Source organism: Anomaloglossus baeobatrachus, chromosome 1, assembly GCF_048569485.1.
Source record: "Anomaloglossus baeobatrachus isolate aAnoBae1 chromosome 1, aAnoBae1.hap1, whole genome shotgun sequence".
NCBI lineage: Eukaryota > Metazoa > Chordata > Amphibia > Anura > Aromobatidae > Anomaloglossus > Anomaloglossus baeobatrachus.
The window spans coordinates 746,407,934-746,431,400 of record NC_134353.1 but is presented as its reverse complement, the minus strand read 5'-3'; the positions used below and the strand labels follow the sequence as shown (position 1 = coordinate 746,431,400).

The 23,467-nt window shown below is 42.6% G+C and overlaps 1 protein-coding gene across 1 annotated transcript in view; it reads right to left on the bottom strand.

Annotated features, from left to right (window-relative positions):
• Positions 1–11,028, bottom strand: part of HPD (4-hydroxyphenylpyruvate dioxygenase) — a 30,772-nt gene extending 19,744 nt beyond the window's left edge. Inside the window, exons 1-7 of the mRNA XM_075341829.1 lie at positions 10,946–11,028; positions 10,755–10,781; positions 10,037–10,099; positions 8,515–8,619; positions 8,387–8,429; positions 5,213–5,295; positions 2,165–2,254 (exon numbers count right to left, since the gene is read on the bottom strand). Coding sequence (XP_075197944.1) covers positions 2,165–2,254; positions 5,213–5,295; positions 8,387–8,429; positions 8,515–8,619; positions 10,037–10,099; positions 10,755–10,781; positions 10,946–10,948 — 414 coding nt within the window. The 5' untranslated portion in view covers positions 10,949–11,028. The remainder of the gene's footprint in view (positions 1–2,164; positions 2,255–5,212; positions 5,296–8,386; positions 8,430–8,514; positions 8,620–10,036; positions 10,100–10,754; positions 10,782–10,945) is intronic.
• Between the last annotated feature and the right edge of the window lie 12,439 nt (positions 11,029–23,467).

Here is a 23,467-nt window from a genome sequence, read left to right as displayed (position 1 = left end):
TGCGGCTCCCGGCCCACAATGCGGAAGTAAGGAGGTGGGCGGGATGTTTACGTCTCGCTCAGCTCCGCCCCTCCGCTTCTATTGGCCGGCTGCCGCGTGACGTCGATGTGACGCCAAACGTCCCTCCCACTCCAGGAAGTGGACGTTCGCCACCCACATCGAGGTCGTATGGAAGGTAAGTATGTGTGACGGGGGTTAATCGTTTGTGCGGCACGTTCAACAAATTGAACGTGCTGCACATACGATGGGGGCGTTGCAAATCGCATACGATATCGTATGCGAAATTGCAACGTGTAAAGCAGGCTTAAGATGAGAACATGGCATGGGCTACACATGCAGCACAGAGCTAGGATTCCTTTTTACTTATTCCATCCCAAACCACTCAGTCAAACCAAAGATACAAAATATTACAATGATAAAAGGGAGGATTCCATTCCAAGGGTTGGTGCACACGACATCTTAATTCTGATTTTGTTTTTCTGCTATCAGAGATCCCCTGTAGGTGGCGCCCTCTTTTGTATACTTTTCAATAATGATTAGGGAGCCACAGAGGTTTTCCTAGGTGAAGTTGCTTCAGTAAAAGCCAGCGGTCTGTTTCCTGAAGCAGCTTCGCTGGCGGTTTTCCCAACATCTACCACCGGCATCTTCTTTTCTGTAATCCATCGCTGACCGAAGATTGAACATGTCACTTCTTTTAATAGCTTTGCAATATCTGAATCCTTATGCCCTGTGCGCACACTGAGTTTCTGCTGCGGTTTTGCTGCAAATTGGTGCAGTTTTTGTTCATAAGCTTCATGCAGTCCTTCCCCAGCAAAGTCTATGAGAAATCCAAAATGTGCGCACGTTTCTTTTTTTTACGAGTTTTGCTGCAGATTTTTTGCAACAAAAAGAAGCAGCATGTCACTTCTATTCTGCAGGTCCCTGCGTTTTTTCCCTATGTTTTGTCATTGACAATGTTAAAAAAAATCAGGGACATAACGCAGGGAAAAACCGCACCATACCGCGGTAAAACCGCATGCGTTTTTTATGGGTTTTTCGGCAAGAGGTGTGTTTTTCTGTCAGAGGGTGTGTTTTTTGCTGAAGAAACATAACTTTTGTGTGTGCACAGGGCCTAAAACAGTTAATAGACTGAATATGTGCACAACAATGTCAAAACGACATTGCTATGCATATTGTTCTTTTTTCCAATGGTTTTGCACTAAAAAAGACATGTTGTACACATACCCTAATAATTCCGTATCAAATTGCTTTTTCTGCCGCAAATATAACAATAAGGTCTGCATAATATGGGAAATTTAGAACATACCGTCGAGTTTCACAAAAACGTTGCAGATTTTCATAGCAATTTTTTTTTCTAATTATGTCCTTTAAGTTTATAAAGCACACCTAAAAGTTATAACATTTAACTTTAGCAACATCAAACAGAAAATAGAAAAAGAAAAGGAAAAGAAAAAGTGACAAATAAGAGAGGGAAAGCGGACTCATATCTTACATTGAACGCTAATCTAAAAACATTACCTCTGATGAAGGCAGATAAATACAAGTACAGTATGTATGTGTAAGTTACAAAAAGCCTCTAAATGTCATGGATCAAAATCAAGTTTAAATGGAGCTATTTAATCATTTTCTAGTTTGTTAATTGGATTGAATGTTGAGAAATAATCCACCCTTTTGCAACAGTTTGTCACTTTTACCAAATCCAAAAAGCCTTGTTCTTATTTTTACACTCCAAATCTCACTGAATTCTATATACCATTCTCATAAGGAAGGAGTATCGTCATCACACCAGCATCTGGGTATTAATATGTTGGCATCATTATTAATGTGCACATACATTTCACAGTAGATTTCAATCATAGTACTACAAAGAGTGAAAGTATCTGATCTCAGCCTAACTTCTGATAAGAATGGGTCTTGTTTCATTGGGTTACACTAAATATCTTTTCTATCTGTCATAGGGGCTCAAATGTTACAACACACTTCCTCTCCCCTTCTCCCAACATCCACTAAATCTGTACATTAGGCTATAAAATAGAAGATGGCACACAAAGGAGCCCAAGGGGTCCTGTCCATTCTAAGGTATTGGGCCCAGATATTCCAAACTGCAGCCCTGTTACATAAATACACACAAAATATATTAAAAACAGATTGAAGATGTAATTACCGTCTGAATGACTGCAAACTTGACTCTTCCATATTTATCTTCTTCAATCCAGGGCTCCTTTACTATTACTGCTCCTCTTTCTCTGGCTTTCTGATCAAATAAAAGAAAAATACTGTAAATTGTTAAGAAATTGTTAATCAAATAACTTGAATTTAAATATGTTCCCTGGATGATCCTATGTGTTATATAAAAAACGATGTACACGGGGCAATAACTGACCCCGTAAACTATCATTTGAATGATTGTTCGTCCACACATACTGCCAATGATAGCTCCATGTGATTGCAAGCCAGTTGATCAGTTATATACATGTTGCTATATGGTCGATTAACTTTCTTGTGGATAGATTATTCACCTGTATAAATAGACCCATTGGCATAGGTGCACATTCGTTTTAGTTTGAACCCTAACAATTGTACATATTATGTACAGTATATACTGATTATCTGTACAAATACTTGTTATTGTTCTATCACAAAACCTCAGATGACTTTAGTAATTTGCCTATTAAGTATTTTATTAAATATTTCCAATTCTGTCTTCAAAGCACCACTCCAGCATTTTAATTTCAGAGCTGGAGTGGTGCTTTAAATCTAAGTCCCCTGCCCCCTATCAGATACTCACCAGTCACTGTCTCCATTGTTTTTCGACACTGCTCCGGTCCCACAACACTATCTTGTGCCCCTAACTTCTAATTGTCTGGATTTAGAAGTTACATCACAAGCTCTCAATGCAAGTCTATGAGAGCAGGTGTCACGCTGTACTCTAAAGGCCCCGTCACACTAAGCAACATCGCTAGCAACATCGCTGGTAACGAACAACTTTTGTGACGTTGCTAGCGATGTTGCTTAGTGTGACATCCAGCAACAACCTGGCCCCTGCTGTGAGGTCGTTGGTTGTTGCTGAATGTCCTGGGCCATTTTTTAGTTGTTGCTGTCCTGCTGTGAAGCACAGATCGCTGTGTGTGACAGCGAGACAGCAACAACTAATGTGCAGGCAGCAGGAGCCAGCTTCTGCTGAGGCTGGTAACTAATGTAAACATCGGGTAACCAAGAAGCCCTGTCCTTGGTTACCCGATATTTACCTTTGATACCAGCCTCCGCCGCTCTCACTGCCGCTCTCACTGCCTGTGCTGCCGGCTCCTGCTCTGTGCACAGATAGCTGCAGCACACATCAGGCAATTAACCCGATGTGTGCTGTAACTAGGAGAGCAAGGAGCCAGCGCTCAGTGTGCGCTGCTCCCTGCTCTGTGCACATTTAGCTGCAGCACACATCGGGTTAATTAACCTGATGTGTGCTGTAACTAGGAGACTGGGGGCTGGTCACTGGTTGCTGGTGAGCTCACCAGCAACTCGTGTAGCCACGCTCCAGCGATCCCTGCCAGGTCAGGTTGCTGGTGGGATCGCTGGAGCGTCACAGTGTGACAGCTCACCAGCAACCTCCTAGCAACTTACCAGCGATCCCTATCGTTGTTGGGATCGCTGGTAAGTTGCTTAGTGTGACTGGACCTTAAGATGTACAATAGCAGTACAGCGCACTAATGTGGGACTGAGAGGATTCCTGAAACTATCTGAGAAGGTAGTTAGCTGGTAAACCACTAGGGGGCGTAAAAGTGGAGGAAACGTATGAGCAGGGAATTCCCTAGCAGAGGTAATACTAGTCAAGCCCACCAAATGGCAGTAGAATCGTCAGAAAGCCGTGTCACAACATGAGGTCTTGTAAGTACACAAGGGAAAAGTCTAAACGTAGTCAGAGGGAAGCAAATAGTCAGTAGCTGGGAAATCAGAGCCTAGAAGCGAGGGGGAGTGGGAACACAAGACAGAATTAAGGCAAACAGATAAGGAACGAACAGGGAGACAGCGGGAGAGACACTGATGGAAACAGACAACAGAGGAGGTTAACAGGTCAGGTGAACACGGAGGTCAGGAGGGGGCAGGGCAGACAACAGGTCACTCAAGAGCAGAACACAGCAGAGCCAGAAGTATCACTGGCGAAGTCCAAGAGAAACAGTGCCCTAATAAAGCAGCCTGACCTCCAGAACGAGGCAGAAAGGATTAACCCCTAACGTGACCTGCATCAGAAGTGAAACTAAAAAAAAGGCTCAGCTCCAGCTGAGCCAGGAGTCAATCATGACAGCAGGCTTCCATAGACTTGTATTGATTTGTGACCTCTGGTGCGCTCCATGAAAAACTGGAGCTGCCGGTAGGTCACAAATCTTTGGAAACCGACTGGAGGGATGCTGGAAAAAAAAGGAGGACGGCAGCAGGTGAGTATAAGACCGGGACAGGGGGGCTTACATTGAAAGTACCACTCCAGAGATGAAATAAAAAAAATATGCTGGAATGGTGCTTTAACTAAAATTATGTATTTATTAAGTAGACATAATGCAGATTTTCTGTTGCGGGAAGAAACATCACAGCGTATTATAGTTGAAACAAAGTGGATGCTATTTTAACATCTATCATCCACAAACTGCAGAAAAATATTTATCTGGAATCTATGCAAAAAATTGTCCTGTGGTGCAGATCAATCTGCAGCAAGTCAAGTTTCCCATTGAATCAAAATCTACAACAAACCTCCATGGTTGCAGGTTTTGCTGTGGATTACCTGCAGTACAATAGAAAGATATATAACTCCTGAAAAGAGCAGTTTTTGCAAAAGAAAAAAAAAATCTATATTCCCCCTTTAGCTCTTCCATGGTTCCCCTGCCTGGTCCTCTGCTAATCCTTGTATAACCCACCATGTGTGACTGCTATCTTGTCCTATTTGACTACTACCGTCATACGCATACTGCAGCCAGTCATGTGAGACTAGAGAATAGCCGGTTTTTATAGAGGCGGCTGAGGACCAGCCAAGGGAGCCACAGAAGTGCCACAGGAGCGAAGTATAGTGCCTTTCTTGAGTTTGAACTATATACAATAGTTCATCGTCAAGTAGACAAATAGATACCAAAAATTCACTCAATTGGGTGCCGATTTGTTGCTGTGCGAGCTGCAGCTTCTCGTACAATATCAGCAAAGAAGTCCCCAAGACGTCCCTTATAGTCACCTTAACAATAAAGTCACAGTCTTGAACTTCAAATGCTACATCTTTCACCCCATCACCATGCTTCTGTAAATGGGCTCCAAATTCTGTATAAGAAAAAAATTATCATATATATAAAGAAAACTAAGATGGGATTGGAGGCTATGGACACCTGAACAACTTATCTGGTTGGCGGTCTTCATAAATCAGGCTTAATTTTTAAGTTAATACTACACCAGAACCATATAATGATTTTTCTTGTCATTTCACTGGCTCTAGAGAATGCTTATAAAGAAAAAATTTTAGGTGCCGAAACTGTAGTTGCACATATCAGTCTTAGGCCTAAAACACACGTCCTTGATGACCACGCACGTGTAATACGGGCTGTTTTACATGTCCGTAATCCGTTTTTTGGTCCGTAAATAACGCACGTGTGGTGGCTGTGTGTTCGGCGTATGGTAACCATGTGTGCGCGTGGAATGGCCGTGTGTGCGTGTGAAACTTAACTGACGTGTGTGTGTTGTCCGTGTGTGATGTTAAATGTCGTTGATACATGCCGGCTGACAGCAGACAGAGTCTGCTGGATCCAGTGACAGCGGGTAACCTCAGTGACAGCTCAGCTGATCACGCGGCTCTCTTCATTTGCTGTGTGGAGGTGACCGGAGCGGCGGTGTCTTCTGCTGCTCCGGTCACCTTCATGCAGCAGAGCTGGAAGCGACGCTGGACCATCCTGGATAACGCCAGAGATGGAGGGCTTTGTCGGGCTGATTAAATTGGTGAACCAGGGAATGTGTTTGTGTTTTTAATTTCTAATAAAGGATTTTTCAGGTGTGTGTGTTTATTTACTGTAATTTACAGATCAATCATGGCAGGTATCTCGGGGAGACGCCTGACATGATTAATCTGGGATTTAGTGGTAGCTATGGGCTGCCATTAACTCCTTATTACCCTGATTTGCCAACGCACTAGGGCAAATCGGGAAGAGCCGGGTACTGTCCCAGAACTGTCGCATCTAATGTATGCGGCCATTCTGGGTGGCTGCTGACTGATATTGTTAGGCTGGGGGGCTCCCCATAACGTGGAGCTCCCCATCCTGAGAATACCAGCCTTCAGCCGTATGGCTTTATCTGGCTGGTATTAAAATTGGGAGAACTGCATGCCAGTTTTTAAATTATTTATTTATTTCTATACTCCATAGTGACACGCCCACCGGCTGCTGTGATTGGGTGCAGTTAGACACCTGTCACTCAGCGTGGGGGCATGTCTCACTGCAACCAATCATAGGCGCTGGTGGGCGGGGAAAGCAGGGAATACGAGATTGTTTAATGAGCGGCCGGCTTTTTCAAATTAGAAAAAGCCGCCGGAGCTGTGTGAACGCCGTGCAGCGCCGCATCGGGGATCGGTGAATATGAGAGCGGGGGGGAAACTTCAGTCACTCGGGGGATTAGCGGTCACCGGTGAATTGACCGATAATCAGTACATGGCACACAGACAGAGCCGCGGCATGACAATGAAGTCGGGTGAAGTTCAACCGAGTTCATTCTCATCCCGCTACTCTGTCTTCCGACATGTAGTAACGACATTTTGCATCACACGGACATTTCTCATGGACAACATAACCACACATCTGTGCAAGGAACGTTTTATTTGGACTCCCATAGGCTAACATTATGTCTATGTGTGCGTGCTCCGTCCCAAAAAACGAACATGCTTCTGTGCCAAACGGAGCAAAAAACGTGGGACGCACACGAACACACGGAAGATCAAATAACACGCACGTGTGTCTTTTAACATAGAACAACATATGTGCACGTTTGGTCGTATCTCCGGTATGTACAGAAACGGACCAAACACGCCCGTTTTCAACGGATGTGTGTTGCGGGCCTCAAAGAAGTTGTAAAGGGGTTGTCCAGGCTTGGGGCTCAAAGGGGGCAGTTATATTATGTGACCGCTGACTTGTGAATCTACCACTGCGTATGGTCAGTCTACCACCAGCCAAATGTAGGTTTTAGGGTCCACCAGCACAACCATCCAATTTTTCTGCTTAATGGGTTATTCTTATCTCCAAGATCCTATCCCAATATTTAGTAGGTGTAATAATAATGATAATAATAATAATAATAATAATAATAATAATAGCAAATATCTCCAATTAGAAATGTAGTGTAGTTCTCCTGATATAACCATGTCTCTTTTCTTATGTGCAGGGCATTGCAGGGCCTCAGGTATCCAAAGTTATGACCACGCATATAGTCACAATTAGTTAGTTATTAGTGGTCGTAACCATGGATACCTAAGGTCCTGCAATGCCCTGAACGTGCTATATGATACAAGGTTTTTTATTTAATAAAATAAATATTAATTTGTTAAAAATAATTCCAAATAAATTCATATTTAGAAACTCAGATGTAGTCTTACAAGGATTGCAAAACAATTGATAAGCAAATTTCTTTTTAAATATTGCATATTCAAATAAAATACATAATGTAAAACATACAAGAAACATTTTGTTGGTTATCCACTGCATTTTATGTTCAAAGGGGTTCTAAGAAAAATATGATAAAATAAATAAATAAAATACCTTTAAATATTAAACATTTTTGTACATACTTTTATGTAGCAAAAAGAAATTCTTTACCTACTGCACTCGGTCAGGATTTTAAAGATGGCAACTGCCATCAATCACAACCCGTTTCAGAGGAAATGCAGTAGCAAGGACTACATAAGGAACATCTGCTCGAGACAGAGGTCATGTCAGCGCATCATCCTGTCAGGTATAGTGAGCTCCCATTCTGTTCAGTCAATTTGACAAGACACTGAGCAGAGTGAACCAAAGGAGAAGATGAACACCTTTCTTTAGCTGACTGAGAATAAATATCCATCTCAGTCAGCCTGACAGTTTTAGGGCATCTGTCTCGTACTTCACGCAGTCCATTTTACTAAGTGTCTTTTGAAATCTAGGATGGTTGCACAGAGTTATGGCAGTTGCCTTCTTTGAAATCTTCACAGAGTGCTGTAGAAAAAAACTAAACTTTTTGCTAAATAAAGGTATTTAGAAAAATGTTTAATATTTAAATGTGTATTATTTATTTTATTTATTATATTACATTTCTCAGAGAAAACCTTTCAATTGCTTGAATCAAGTAACAAAAGTACATTGCTACATATTATTTATATACGATAAGTAGAATTAAATACCTTTATTTCCTGGAGTAAGTGCTGACACAAAGAGGAATATTATCTGCAGCGAAAAATTAGACATACACGATGATGCGCTAATAGGCAAAATATTTAGTTATTATAAGATTGTCTCTGAGCATACATACCTTGTCTTGTTTCACAACATGAGTGACTAGTTCCCTGCTACCAGTCTCCAGACCCCTGTATGCCAATTGCTCAAATCCCATTTTATTGCAGTAAAAATAGGCAGCCTAAAGTGATACAAACAATGTAAATGTAAAGTAGTGCAAAATAAGTGATGGTGGGGATGGTGTTTTCATGGTGAAATGCAGTGCTAGTTTTTTCCCACACATCGCATTTTGCATTTAGCCCAAAAAGTTGTACTTTGGTCTCATCTGACCAGAGCACCTTCTTCCACATGCTAGCTGCATCCCCCTACATGTTTTTTTTGCAAACTGTAAATGGGTTTCCTTATGGCTTGATTTCAAAATGGGCTTTCTTCTTGCCATTCTTCCAAAAAAAGCCAGATTTGTGGAGTTTACAACTAATAGTTGTTCTGCAAACAGATTCTCCCACCTGAGCTGTGGATCTCTGCAGCTCCTCCAGAGTGACCATGGACTTCTTGGCCGCTTCTCTGATTAGTGCTTACGATGTCAGCTTACATGGACAGCCATGTTTTGGTAGGTTTATAGTTGTGCCATACTCCTATTTGTGGATGATGGACTTAACAGTTCTCTGTTAGATGTTCAAAGCTTGGGCTATTTTTTCTTTTAACCCTAACCCTGCTTTATTCTTCTCTACAACATCCCTGGCCTGTCTGGTGTGTTCCTTGGTTTTCATTATGCCATTTGATCGCTAATATTTTCAAACAAACCTCTGAGGCCTTCACAGAACTGTAGTTATAGTGAGAATAAATTACACAGGTGGACTCCATTTACTAATTAGGTGACTTCTGGAGGCAAATAGTCACTCAGGATGTTATGTAGGGGTATCAAACTACAGGGAACTGAATACAAATACAGATTATTTTTAAAATATTTAGAAAACTATGTGTATTTTCTTTTACTCTTCTTTAATACTTGCTACGTTTTGTTGGTATATCACTGAAAATTCCAATATATATATATATATATATATATATATATATATCTCATATTTATACTTTGCCATTTTTACAAATTTACAATTACAGTAAATGAAAATGTTAAGGACATAGGGTAATATCAGTCTTGATTCTGTCACTAGCTTAAACCAAAGCTCTTAGGAATCTGCTACAAATACGTTATCTAATGTGTCGGCTTGCTTTAGAGAGTGATGTGTCTTTACATACTGTTGCAAACACATAACCTGACCGGGGCCAAATAAAGCAAATAATTCACAACCACTCATCCACTCATCTTAGCTGCATTGTGAAGAATCAGTAGTTGTCATCTTTCCATGTCACTATGTCCTTAAGAAACCTATGTGACACATCTCAGAGACTTCCACGGAAGGATCAGAATGTGTTCCTACTAGAAGCACCAGATGTGCTACACATCATAAGTGGAAACAGATTTTGGAGGGCCAGACCCTCCCCTCCATGAACCAATCAGACAATGCATCTACAATTGGGTTGCACCCTGGGGAGAATTCTTTCGTCTGCAGTTTAACTCATATGGTGCCACCTACCTGTTTTGCATTGCTCACCCACAGCGTAATTGAGTGAAAGCTGAGAAATCGTCCTTGTTCATGCTGCCGGAATTAATAAATAAATAAATAATTAAATAAATAGGTTTCATGTTTGTATTTTCTAAAATAATTATGATAAATGGGAGATTATTTTTACCAAATGTCATGTTATTCTCACATTCCATTTTTAGTGTTCTCTTTCACTCATCTACACAACTTCAATCAGTTTATTGCACGTCTTACACTTATACATACACTTACACTTATAATGATAACTAGAGAAAGAATCAATACATTATCATGACTTATAGGTCTGAAATTAAGATCCTACAGAATTCAAGCAAATCGATTACCCCCAAGAATATGACCATACATGAAATATTTATTGTATCTTTAGGTGACAGTATCATACATATTTTTAGGGTTTGCATAAATCCGTGCACATGCTGCAGAAACCTAAATAACATTATTGAATAGTTTGTACACATAGAGATCAGATCTAAATGAAACTCTCCTATGCATTATCCTCTAGTGATGAAGGGGCATTATATGCACATACATCATGATTTTAGCTTTTTATGTTTTTTTTATGCAATGTCAATAATCTCAGGTATGCAAAAAAAACTATTTACACAGAATAGTTTTCTAAAGTTAAGCTGACCTGGATGTAATTACTCATCTTTATAAATACATGTTTGTATTACTGTAACACAATTACCTGTTCTCCTTTATCAGTATACGATGTCTAGAAAAAAAGACCGATACAAAAATTAAGTTCAGTATGATTGATATTTAAACACGCTCCAATCCTATTATATATAAATATAGAATGTTATATACGCATTGCTATTAAGTACATTGATTATAATGCCTCAATATAAATCATTGCATGAGATAATGAAAACTTACCATGGTTCGTAGATTGATTTCTATCAGTGAAAAATACAGCTATGTCAGGAGTCTGATGCTGCAGACACCTCATATAAGACTTGGGAGCTAGGACATCCCATGTGTGCTCCTCCTTAGCCTTTGTAGTACGAGGCAACATATTCTTTGCACATGATGCGTCTATTGCGTAATATCTGTTAACTGCTAAATCACAAACAAATAAGACCATATGCAAACCATAAATTGTATAATAGTAATAATTAAAGCAGCACATTTATATAATAATAATAAAAAGATGGATGAAGGCAAATAAATACTACGCTACAATAACTGGTTGATGTTACTTGATTGACGCTTTAACATATCATACTGTTGTAATAATGCAAGCTAGATATGTATCTGTATGGCCATATGTATTTAGCGCCATCACACACCTCATCGTTGAAATTACAATACCAAGCAGGAATAGTCATGGATAAGGATGAGTGGACTTGTGGATATTCGGATTCGCCGGGTTCAGCCAAACTGTAGTCAAAAGTTCGGTTCGGTTTTCTAATTGGTCACGAACTTGACATCAAACCCGATAGATGTCATTGGGGTCCAAACTTTTGTGTTGTAAATTGGTCGTTGTAAGGAAGCAAAATGGGGGTAAGTGCAGGACAATCTCCCTACAAACAAATGTGGATAGGGAAATTACTTAAAATAATATAGAATTAAACTAAATAATCTAAAAAATTATAATCTTGAGCCAGGAGGCAGAGGTCCACATGGAAGAAGAGGTTGAGGGGGAGGTAGAGGTGGATGTGTCAGTGTAGGTAGAAGAGGCAGAGGACAAGGTAGCCAACATTGTTTTTTAAGGGGGTTTTATTGTTTTTTTTTTGTGTTTTGTTTTTTTGGGAGGGAAGCTGCAAAATATTGTGAATAGCAAATAGAACGAACAAACTGCGGTGGAGTATAATAATGGCTAGGTCCAGCTTGTATATTTCTCTAGTCAGCCAAAGGTATGGACAATCCCTGTGGGATCCACGCCTGGTTCATTTTAATGAATGTGAGCTTGCCTATGTTGGCTGTGGAAAGGCAGATGTGCCTGTCTTTGATCACATTTGCTGCTGTGCTAAACACATGTTCCAATAGTACACTTGCCACAATATAGGCCAGGATCTCCACGGCATAAAGGGCAAACTCTGGCCATGTGTCCAATTTGGAGACCCAGAAATTAAATGGGGCAGACCCATCACTCAGTAACTGGAGACATGTCGTTGATATGCTGTCTCCTGCTAATACGGAAAGTATCAGATGGTGGTGTCAGATGTTTCGGCCAAGCTAACCCTCTCTTCCGGTGCAGTCCTGGTGGCGAGCTGCATTCACGGCTTCCTCCTCTGCCTTGTGCTTCCACTGAGGCACCCGTGTCAGGTAGTAACATTGACAGTAGTGCATCTACCAGCGTGCGTTTGTATTTCTGCATTCTCTCAAACTGCTTCAGTGACAGAAGTAAGGATCGCACGTTGTCCTTGTAACGGGGATCTAGCAGGGTGGCCACTCAATAATGAGGTCTGGTAACAATCTGAGCAACTCGACGGTCATTGCAGCAGATTTTTGCTCATGTGTGCAAGGCTTCAAAGTAGAAGTGGACTGCAGCGCTGTTGTAAGAAGTTGGTCAGCAGTAATAGTTAAATCGTGATTTTATTTCAAATCTGTTTTATTGATGGAACTGTTGTCAACATACAAACATATCATTTGTGCAATTACAATACATAAACATCATTTTCTCAATGCCGGGATAACATCCAGAAATTATTACATTACTACATTTCTTGGAATTCTTCAAATTATCTTTGTGCTATTACCATATAACTATTGATAAATTATAGGTCAGAATTCCCACTTCTTTTGACTTCCCGTATCCTAATATACTCATTCTCATTGTATGTCTTTTGTCTTTTGAATTATTGATAAATCTTTTCATATAAAAAATGAAACTAGAAAAATGCAGACTAATGCTCAAAAAAGAAAGAAAGAAGAGGAAAGATACAAGCATAAAGAAGAGGAAATTAGAGAGAAAGGGGGAGAGGGGGGAGAGCAAGAAAAGAAAAGAAAAAAAAGGGGGGGGGGGGAAGGAATGAGACTCCCCACCATTTCTCAGTTCAAAAAGCTTTCCAAACTCTCCACAAACTCTGGGGACTCCATGAACATAATCCATGGTCCCCAAACTGTAGTAAATTTTTCTGTGCTCCCATTTAGTTCTGCTGTCAGCTCCTCCATTCTCTGGAGGTTTGTCATCTCCTCCAACCAATCCAGCACCGTAGGGCATCTAGTCTGTTTCCAAAATCGTGGGATAATCATATGGGCAGCCGCCAGGCAAAATCGCAACATGTCCCTTTTTCTTGTGTTTTAATAGCTCCTGGGAGCATAGAAAGAAGAGCAACCTGGGGGGACTTTTCTATTTCACCTCCGCTCATCTTTTTGTACAGGTAGAACACAGAGTCCCAAAAGGGTTGCAGCTTAGTACAGCTCCACCATATGTGTAGCATTGTACTTGTGTCTATGCCACACCTCTAGCACACATCAGACACAGAGGGAAATATAGCATGTAATTTAGTCGGGTACTGGTACCACCTTGTGAGAATTTTATAACTTTTCTCTTGAGCAGCGCACACCAAGGAAACGCGCACGTCCACAGGTACGCTCTGCTCCAACCGTCCTCTGGAATATCCTCTGCCAGTTCCTCTCCCCACCTACAGACAAAGTGAGGTTTATCCACCCTATTTCTCTGGTTCAGCATTTTATAAATGAGCGAGATGCCATGTCCAGGTGATGACCCCTGTAAAAATACTTTCTCAAAAGGAGTTGGGGGTGTCCTCATCCTTCTCTCCCTGTCCTGGTACGAGAGGAAAGATTTCAACTGCATATATTCCATCCAGGAAATCTCTCTCCCTGTGGCCTGCATGGAAGTATAAGTTGGTAGGGTGTGTCCCTGGAGTACGTGACCAAAATGAGTATCATCCGCCCGGGTAAATCCCCCGAATCTATGGGAGTGGAGTCCTGGGGGGAACTTCTTATTACCGAATACGGGGGTAAGTGGGCCCTGCTCCTGAGAGAGAGATCCCTTTTTTATCTCTCCATCCCACATCCCCATCGCTGTCCGTATGAACTCCATTCCCTTCGCTATCTGGATCCTACTTTCTTTCTCTAACCATGGGAGTAAATGTAAGGGAGTTCCCAGCATATCCTGTTCGATCACCACCCATTGTTTCGAATTCCTATGAAAATGCCAGTCCAGTAATCTCGTTAGGATAGCTGCCTTGTAATATAACTGAAAATTTGGGAGCCCCGCCCCCCCCGCCACTTTTGTGTCTGGTCAGAGTTTTAATTCCTGTTTGGAGTCTCCTGTTCTCCCAGACAAACCCAGACAAGGCTGTCCGGATCTTGGAGAAGTAACTTAGCGGTAGCTGTATGGGTATTGTCTGAAACAAGAACAGGAACCTCGGTAACACATCCATTTTTATCGCGTTTATACACCCAAACCACGTCAATCTCTTTTTGTCATATTTCTTTTTTTTTTTAATCCAATCAATTTTTATTGTAGGAAGTTACATTACAAAAAGGAGAAATTCAGGTATCATTGGCAATAATACACAAAGAAAATAACGCTGTAACATGTGGTAGTATCACCTTTGATTATGATTCACATTTCCTGTCACACCACCACCAATCATGTCTGATGCAAGTTGCAACTTTTTTAGGTTAATCAATACCCAATACGTATAGAGTCAACCTACCAATTTACTCTTTAATCCTCAAAATGAGGGATCCAAACAACCAGAACCAGAGAGTAAGAAAGGAAGATAAGAAAAGGGAGGGGAGAGAGAGGTGGGGGAGATGGGGAGAACCATGGATGGTTGCAAGGAAGCAACCAGGGAGGGGGAGGGGGGAGGGAGGGAATTGGATGGCGTTTCGGGGTAGCCCGAGCAGTAACAACAACAGAGATTGAAACACCTTGACTATTGACATGTGGTATGGGTGAACTCCCTGCATAACACACTCTTTGACCCTATTTGACCCGTTTTTAATTATCAACAGTTTGCCCTGGAAACAGATGCCTGACAGGGGATGCATATACAGAGTTTAGCCACGTGTTCCAAATCTGAAGTATTTTGTTTTTGGCGTGGATGGAGTGAGCCAGACAGAACTCGTATTGGCATTGGAGATTAATTCGGTTATATAGTTCAACTAATGTAGGCGTCTTTGGGGATTTCCAGTGCAAACTTATGCAATATCTTGCAGCTACTAGAATGTGAACTAATAAACCCCTGGATTCCCAAGAGAACTCCTCTATACCCACGTTTAGTACTGCCAGAGCCGGATTCGGATTAATACGATTGCCTGTCAGCTCACCCATCAGGCCAAACACCTCCAACCAGAACGAGAAAACCTTGGGACAAGCCCACCAGCAGTGACCAAGAGTACCCCTTTGGAGGCAGCCCTTCCAACAATGTGGCGAATAATTTGGGAGGAACTGTGCTAAGTTGGCTGGGGACCGATACCATGGCAGGTGTACTTTTTTCAGTTGCTCCAGATGATTTATACACTTGGAATATTTTTGGATATTTGCTGATGCCAAGTGCCAGTTTGAAGGAGAGGTAGAGACACTCAACTCCACGTCCCATTTATTCATATAAGGAGATTTTTGCTCTTCGGGGGGGTTATTGAGCCATTTGTATGTCGAGGAGATACCTTTGGATTTAATTATCTTTTTAAATACCAAAGCTTTTGTTGTAGGTAACAGAGGCTTTGACTTTGGAGGAAATTTAGAGGCCAGAAAATGACTAATTTGGATGTGTTGATAGAAACAGCCCTTTAAAGAGGGGTGTTCCCGTACTATTTCATTAAAGGGGTTAACACCCATATCAGAGTATAGATCCGCCAGCACTGTAATGCCCGATCCCTCCCACCTGGCCAGATTCAAAAAGGGGATTTGAGATTCCAACGACTTGAGGGAAATCTCTGAAAGAGGAATCTGAATCTTATGAATCAAGTCATTTCGCCAGACCTCCAGGGAGGCTGACATGGTGGGAACACACGGGGAGAACCGTGAACGGCTCAAATATTCTGCTTCCATCATTCTTCTGACCGAGCCCTGGCGGGACAGGAAATTTTCAATCTGAGCCCATCTATGTGAATTACCTGGACGCCACCATTCCTTTAGTGATTCAATTAGTAAGGCTTTATAATATGCCGTTATGTTTGGGGTGCCCAATCCCCCTAAGTCATATGGGGGGTATAACACTTTACCTACGACCCTAGCCCTTTTATTACCCCAGACAAATTTGTTAGTCAACGATTGAAGTTTCATCAGGGTTTTGTGAGAAATTTTGATGGGAAGGCATCTGAGCACATACAATATTTTGGGTAAGAAAACCATTTTAAAGGACTGTATCCTGGCCATCCAGGACAATGATATTTTTTCATACCTTCCCAATTCCTTTTCTAAATTTTGGATCAGAGGTTCCAAATTTTCTTTAATTAACATCTGCGATGGTGTCAGCTTAATACCCAAATAAGGTATCCCCCTGTCGCACATTTGAATTGAAAGGCCCCCTCCAGCGCACTCCTGGCCTCCACCGGTACATTAAACGGCAGTATCAAAGACTTTGCCGCATTAAGCTTATAATACGACACTTTAGAAAAGTTTGATAATGTGTTCACCACTGCTGGAATCGACACTGCCAGGTTAGAACAGGAAATTATCACATCGTCTGCGTATAAGCCAAGTTTATGTTCAAATTCCCCAACTCTTATACCAGAAATGGCTATGTTTTTTCGTATAGCTTCCGCCAGAGGTTCTACCACTAAAGCAAAAATAGCGGGAGACAATGGACACCCCTGGCGGGTGCCATTACGTATTTGAAATTTAGATGACAGAAACCCCGATGCCAACACTGACGCATTTGGGTAAGAGTAGAGGGCTAGAATGGATGACTTGATTTTCCCCAAGAACCCGAATTTTGTTAGAACTCTCTCCAGGTATCCCCAGTGCACCCTGTCAAAGGCTTTTTCAGCATCAAGAGACAGGAATGCACTGGGTTCACCCGATATCTCCACCAGTCCAATCAAGTCAAGCATCCGTCTGGTGCCATCCTTAGATTGCCTCCCTGTCACAAACCCAACTTGGTCTGGAGCCACTAAGGTCGGGATCACTTTATGAAGTCTATCTGCCACTAGTTTGGCATAAATTTTAACATCACAATTTAGGAGTGAAATGGGCCTAAAATTACCCGGGGTGTCTGCAGGTTTCCCTGGCTTTGGTAGCGTGATAATTATCGCTTCTAAGTTGTCTGGGGAAATTGACCCTTTATTTTGCCAAAAATTGAAGGTTTTTGACATAAAGAGGGACAGAGTGGATGTAAATTGTTTGTAATATTCGTATGGCAGCCCATCGGGACCCGGGGCAGAGTTAGACTTAGTCATTTTGATGGCACCTAGGATTTCATGTGTAGTAAAGGGAAGATTAAGTTCCTCTAATTGCTCATCTGAGACCCGGGGAAGATCCAGGGTGTCTAGGAAACCCTGTATATCCACTTGAGTCGGCTGTGATGTATTGGAATCATATTTTAGATTATACAGGGCCTCATAGTATTTCGCAAATGCTTCTGCTATTTCAATGGGATGTCTAGTGATTGTTCCGTTTGGGTCCCTCAGGAATTCTATTTTAGATTGGATCTCACGTTTTTTCGTCCTTCTTGCCAATAAGGACCCCGCTCTATCCCCCATAGCATAAAATGTCGATCTATTTTTTTTAAGATTATGTTCGTATTTTTGCAGGAGTAGGGATCTTAATTGGAATCTATGGGTTACAATTTCGTTAGTCAAGTTAGGGGATGCTTTGGCTTTATTCAGGGATTCAAGGTGATGAATACGGGTTAATATATATTTAATATCTGCGTCTTTTTTCCGTTTTTGGATGGAGGCTATTTTTATGAGCTGCCCTCTGACTACGGCTTTATGAGCAGCCCACAGGGTCTCGTCAGAAATTTCCCCATTATTATTAAGTTTAAAATATTCTGTTAACACTGACTCTACTTCATCATGTACCTTCTGCCTACCAAGCAAGCTGGTATTCAGTCTCCACCTAGGGGAATTTTGAACATTAAAGCTACCCTGAACAGACAAAGAGATCGGCGCATGATCTGTCCAAGTAATTAAACCAATATCAGCTGCCACACAATTACTTATAGATTTGCTGTCGACCAAAAAAAAAATCAATTCTACTGTATGAGCGATGCCTGGAAGAGAAGAATGTATAGTCTCTTTCTGATGCGTGCAAATATCTCCAGATGTCATGAAAATGGAATTCATTGATGAGATGCTTAAGTTCCTTAGCATGTGGGATGCTGGTGTTGGAGCAATCCATGGAGCGTATTACAGGTATATTAAAGTCTCCACAGATGATTTCCGCCCCTGTGGCAGTATCTTTGAATGCTTGGAAAAATTTCCTAGCAAAGGTCAATTGTGATGAATTTGGGGAGTAGACCGTTGCCAAGGTATAACAAGACAAAATAATATATCTTCCATCCGCTCCATAACTGACATTTATCAATTTAAAGGCCACTGAGTTCTTTATTAAAATGGCCACTCCTCCTCTTTTTTTTGAGTCATTAGCAAAAAAGGAGTGTTGGAACCTTGGATGAAGTAGCCGTTTATTATCTGTGGAAAGAAGGTGGGTCTCCTGAATGCACGCTATATCACCTCTCTCCACATCATTGACCTTTTTGCTGGGGAGTTGAGTCCGTTCACATTAATAGACAATATCTTAATTCTCATATTGGAGCCGCAGGGGGGTTTGAATTCCTAGGAGCGCCATCAGGGATGAGAGGGGCTAGACCAGCAAGGAATTGAGAGAAATTTCCAGAAAAAATTAAGGAACATTTGTGAGAAGAGGAACAAAAACAAAAAATTTTTAACAACACTGGTTTGCCCCGAGTAGGGTGCCCGGTGTATAACCGCTCGCCATAGGCGAGAACATCAGGGGGGCTACGTGACATCCCGTGTCACAGGAGCAGGGACAGCAGGTGCCATAAGCAGGAAGGAGTCCCAGCTAAGCTACTGACCATTCAGGGTTAATCCTGTCTGGAGGGCCTCTATGATTCTCCTGCCCACCAGGGTTTGGTGGGAGGGCTATTCCCCAGTCATCCAGCAATTTGCCCAGCTGAGAAGGAGTATGACATATGTGAGTGCCTCCATCTTTGAAAATTATCATCTTCACCGGAAAACCCCACTTGTACTTGATGTCTTGATCTCTAAGGAGTTTAGAAAGGTGGGCAAATTCTCTTCTTTTATTAAGAGTTGCAGCAGAAAGATCTGGGAAGATTTTTAGTCCCATGAAAGTGTCTGGCAGGGCTGGATTTCCCCTCAGTGTGTGAAGCACAGCTTCTTTTGTTTTATAGAAATGAAGTCTAGCCCAGGACATCTTTAGGCAGAGCTGGATCTATGCCTTTGGCTTTAGGGACTCTATGAATCCTGTCCACTATCAGGTCTCTGGTGTCCCATCCAGGGAGTATAAGCTGCAGAAACTTGTGGAAGTATTCCTGGAGGTCTTTATCTGCTACTGATGAGGGGATCCCTCTGATTTTTAGGTTATTTCTTCGGGATCTGTCCTCTATATCACTGATTTTAAGTTTTAGTGCCTCCACCTCCTTTTCCAAAGCTGTGTTAGCATCTATCAGATTGTTATGTGATGCTGCAAATTCAGCCATTTTAGTTTCTACATGCTCTGTGCGAACCCCTAGAGACCTGATCTCTTCCTTCAGCTCTCTTACTATTTCTCTGAGATCAGCCTGCAAGGAAGCCCTCAGCGTTTTCAGCAGAGCTTGCATTGTTTCCTCTGTCAGAGGAATGGCTGTGCAGCCTCTCAAGCAGCCTGTTTCTCCTTGTGAGGAGTGGGAAGAAGCTGAGTGGGAAGCCATCTTGCTTGGTGAGGAGAGATCCCTATCCAGGGGGAAGAAGTCTGTCAGTTTGGCTGGAGTGCCAGTTTTTTTAGGTCTCCCCTTAGGCATAGCTGGGGGCTGGGGTTACTCACACCTCCTGTAGCTGGTAATCCTGTTATCCGTGAGCTGATAAGAGCCGGTTTATCCTGCTGTCAGCACAGAGCTCTCCTTCAAGCAGCCGTCGCCATCAGCGTGCAGGCCACGCCCCCCCGTCATATTTCTTTAAGTCCCTGATTGTCCTTTCTAATAAGGGGAAAAAATTGTGATGTACAATTTTTGCTGGATCCCTAGGTACCATAACTCCCAGATATTTTAAAACTGTCGGTTGCCACTTAAAAGGGAATTTTTTTATGATACTCTCGCAAGGTCTTCTGCCGATAAAGTCACGTTCATGGCCTCTGATTTGGAAAAATTTACTTTGAAGTTGCTTAAGTTGCCAAACTATTCGAACTCCTTGAGCAAGGACGGGAAGGATATGTGTGGTTGGGAAATGAACATGAGAAGGTCATCCGCGAATAGAGCCAGCTTACGGTTCTCGCCACCCGCCTCTATCCCGTGGATGCTTGTGTTGTTTCTCAGGGCGACCGCAAGGTGCTCCATGACTATGATGTATAACAGGGGCGACAGTGGACATCCCTGTCTCGTTCCATTGTGGACCAGAAAGGATGATGATAGAAACCCATTTGTCCTGACTTTTGCTGAGGGTCTCGTATACAGGGATGCAATTCTACCCAAAAATTTCTGACCCAAACCCACCTGTCTCAAGGCTGCTATCATAAAGCTCCAACTGACCCGGTCGAAGGCCTTTTCCGCGTCCACTGAAAGTAAACACATGGGGAGAGACTGAGCCTTCAACCGAGCCATCAGGAGGAACAATTTGTTGGTGTTGTCCCGTGCCTCCCAGCCTTTTACGAATCCCACCTGGTCCGTATGTATTATCCCAGGCAGGGACGGTGCCAGTCTGTTGGCAAGTGCTTTAGAGAAAAATTTCAAATCTAAATTAATCAGTGAGATGGGTCTGTAATTTGTAACCAGCAAGTGGTCCTTTCCCGGTTTGGGGATAACACATATGTGTGCTTCAAGAGACTGTGCTACTCACTGGGAGTTTTCAGATATGGAGTTAAATACTTTGGTCATGAACGGGAATAACTGAGTCTGAAAAATGTTATAGAACTTAGGGGTAAACCCGTCCGGACCTGGGCTTTTGCCTGAGGGAGAATCCCTGATAATAGATGCCACTTCTGTCTCTGTAAAGTCTGCTTCTAGTTTTTCAACCTCAGTATTGGGTATAGTCGGCAGGGCTGTTTTAAGTATGTAATCATTTATTTTAGTCTCCAAAGCTTCTTGTGGCATATCCCCAAATTTGCCCCTTATGTCGTAAAGGTCACTATAATATTTTTGAAACTGTTCCGCTATATGGATTGGGTTCTGAGTCAAAAGGCCGTCCGATTTTTTGATCTTAGGGATTTGACTGGGGTCCCCCCTCGGATGTAATAACCTGGCTAGTGGTCTGCCACATTTGTCCGCATATTCATACATAAATCTTTTTAGTCTATTCCTGTGGCGCTCGTATTGTTGGTCCAGAATGGATTTAAGCTCCTCTCTGGTTTTAACTAGCTCTGTCAGTGTCACCGGGGATAATGTCTGCTTATGGATCTTCTCTAGGTCTGAAATATTCTGAAGTAGAGACAGAATGGTATGGGCTCTCTCCCTCTTAATCCTAGCCCCATGTTTGATCAGAATCCCTCTCAACACACACTTGAGTGTCTCCCATTGAACAGGTAGGATAGTAGTGTCTCCTGAGTGTATCTCCAAGAATTCATCTATTGTGTTCTGCAGGTCTTTCAAGCATCCCTGGTCCCTCAGCAGACTATCATTCAACCGCCAAGACCATGGCCTCCCAGGCCCGTCTGGGATAGTGAGGCTCAAAAATATGGGGGCATGATCTGACCAAGAGATACTGCCTATAGAGGCCTGTATCTGCCATGTCAGGGCCTTCTGACTTACAAGGAATAGGTCTATGCGGCTGTACGAAGAGTGAGCCGGGGAAAAATATGTGTAGTCACGATCTACTGGGTGTAGTGTTCTCCATGCATCCACTAATCTGAGTTCCTGTATACAACATTTAACCTTCGTTAGTTTCCTTATTGAGAGAAAGTTATGTCCCGATGTTGTGTCTACCTTAGGGTGCAAAGTGAAGTTTAAATCACCGCCCACGATCACAGTCCCTTCTGCGAATTCATCCAGTGATGACAGGAGAGAGGAGCAGGTCGTCGCCGGGTCTCTATTCGGTAGATACCAGTTGACAATGGTAAAAATGGATGAGTTAATGGATGAGTTAACATTAATTTTCAGGAATATAAATCTTCCCTCCGTGTCCACCCGTGTATCTAGAACTGTGTGTACCAGGGACTTATGGATGCCTATGGACACTCCCTTGGATTTTGACTCTGGGTTGGAACTGTGGACCCAGTTAGTGTAATATCTGTCTCTAAAGATGGGGAGGTGACCCGTTTTAAAATTGTTTCTTGGATCAATAGTATATGGACTCTTTTTTTGTGCAAGGGCCGACAGCTCTGTGCGGTATGCCTGTTCCAGCCTTGCTATATATGTCTCCATATCTTCTCTGGTGGGCATAGAAGAGATGTGTGCCCGGATTTCATTAAGTTCTGTCAGCACTCCTGATTCATGTGATCTTATTGTACTTGTGGCAGGCTCTAACTCTGCTTGCATTTCCATATCATACACACTTTGACTCAGACTGTCTCTCACTGAGGATAGGAGATTTCCACTAGTAGGGCCCTGTTCCCCATTTGCAGCATTAATAGCATCTGCTTGAGATTTATTATTGTCCTCCTTCTGTGACAGGGGTATGCACACCTCTCCCCCCTCCTGAGGCCTCCCCACTGCAGGTCTGCAATCAGCAATGGTGGGGGTTATACCCATGCTCCCTGATCCAGGGCTCCCCTGTACCTGAGACCTTGCACGCTGGCTGTCTGGGGTTATCAGCTGCCTCTCCCCCGCTGCCCGGGTGGTTTCCTCCCTCTGTCTCTGCTGCTGCTGGGGCTTCCCCTGCCTCTCCATCTTGGGAGAGGTCTGCGGTGCTGTCCTCTGCTTCGGCCTGGTAAGGAAGCCTCTGATTCCCTTCTCCTCTGTCCGTGACGCTCCTCTGCTGGGCCCCTGGGAGCTCTCCCTTCTCCTCCGCTGCATATCCTTTTCTTCCAGGCTCTTGGGCTGGTTTAATCGTCAGTAGTGTAGTCCGGTGGCAGGAGCTGAGACAAACACGTCCTCACTCCTCCATAACCAGGACACGCCCCCAAATCGTGATTTTATTATTACATGTTTCGGAGAACAAATCTCCTTCCTCAGATAAATCACACATGTGCAGCTCAGGAGTCCACTTCTACTTTGAATTTTTGACGCTGATCTCCTCGTGCTGCCTGCTGCAGCCGTAACCTACACGCTTTCTCTAGAAGTTGTGACTATTTTCACAACTACATCAGGTGAACACATCTGACATTACTTCCCATCATTCTTACGCTATTATCCTATTAGCGCC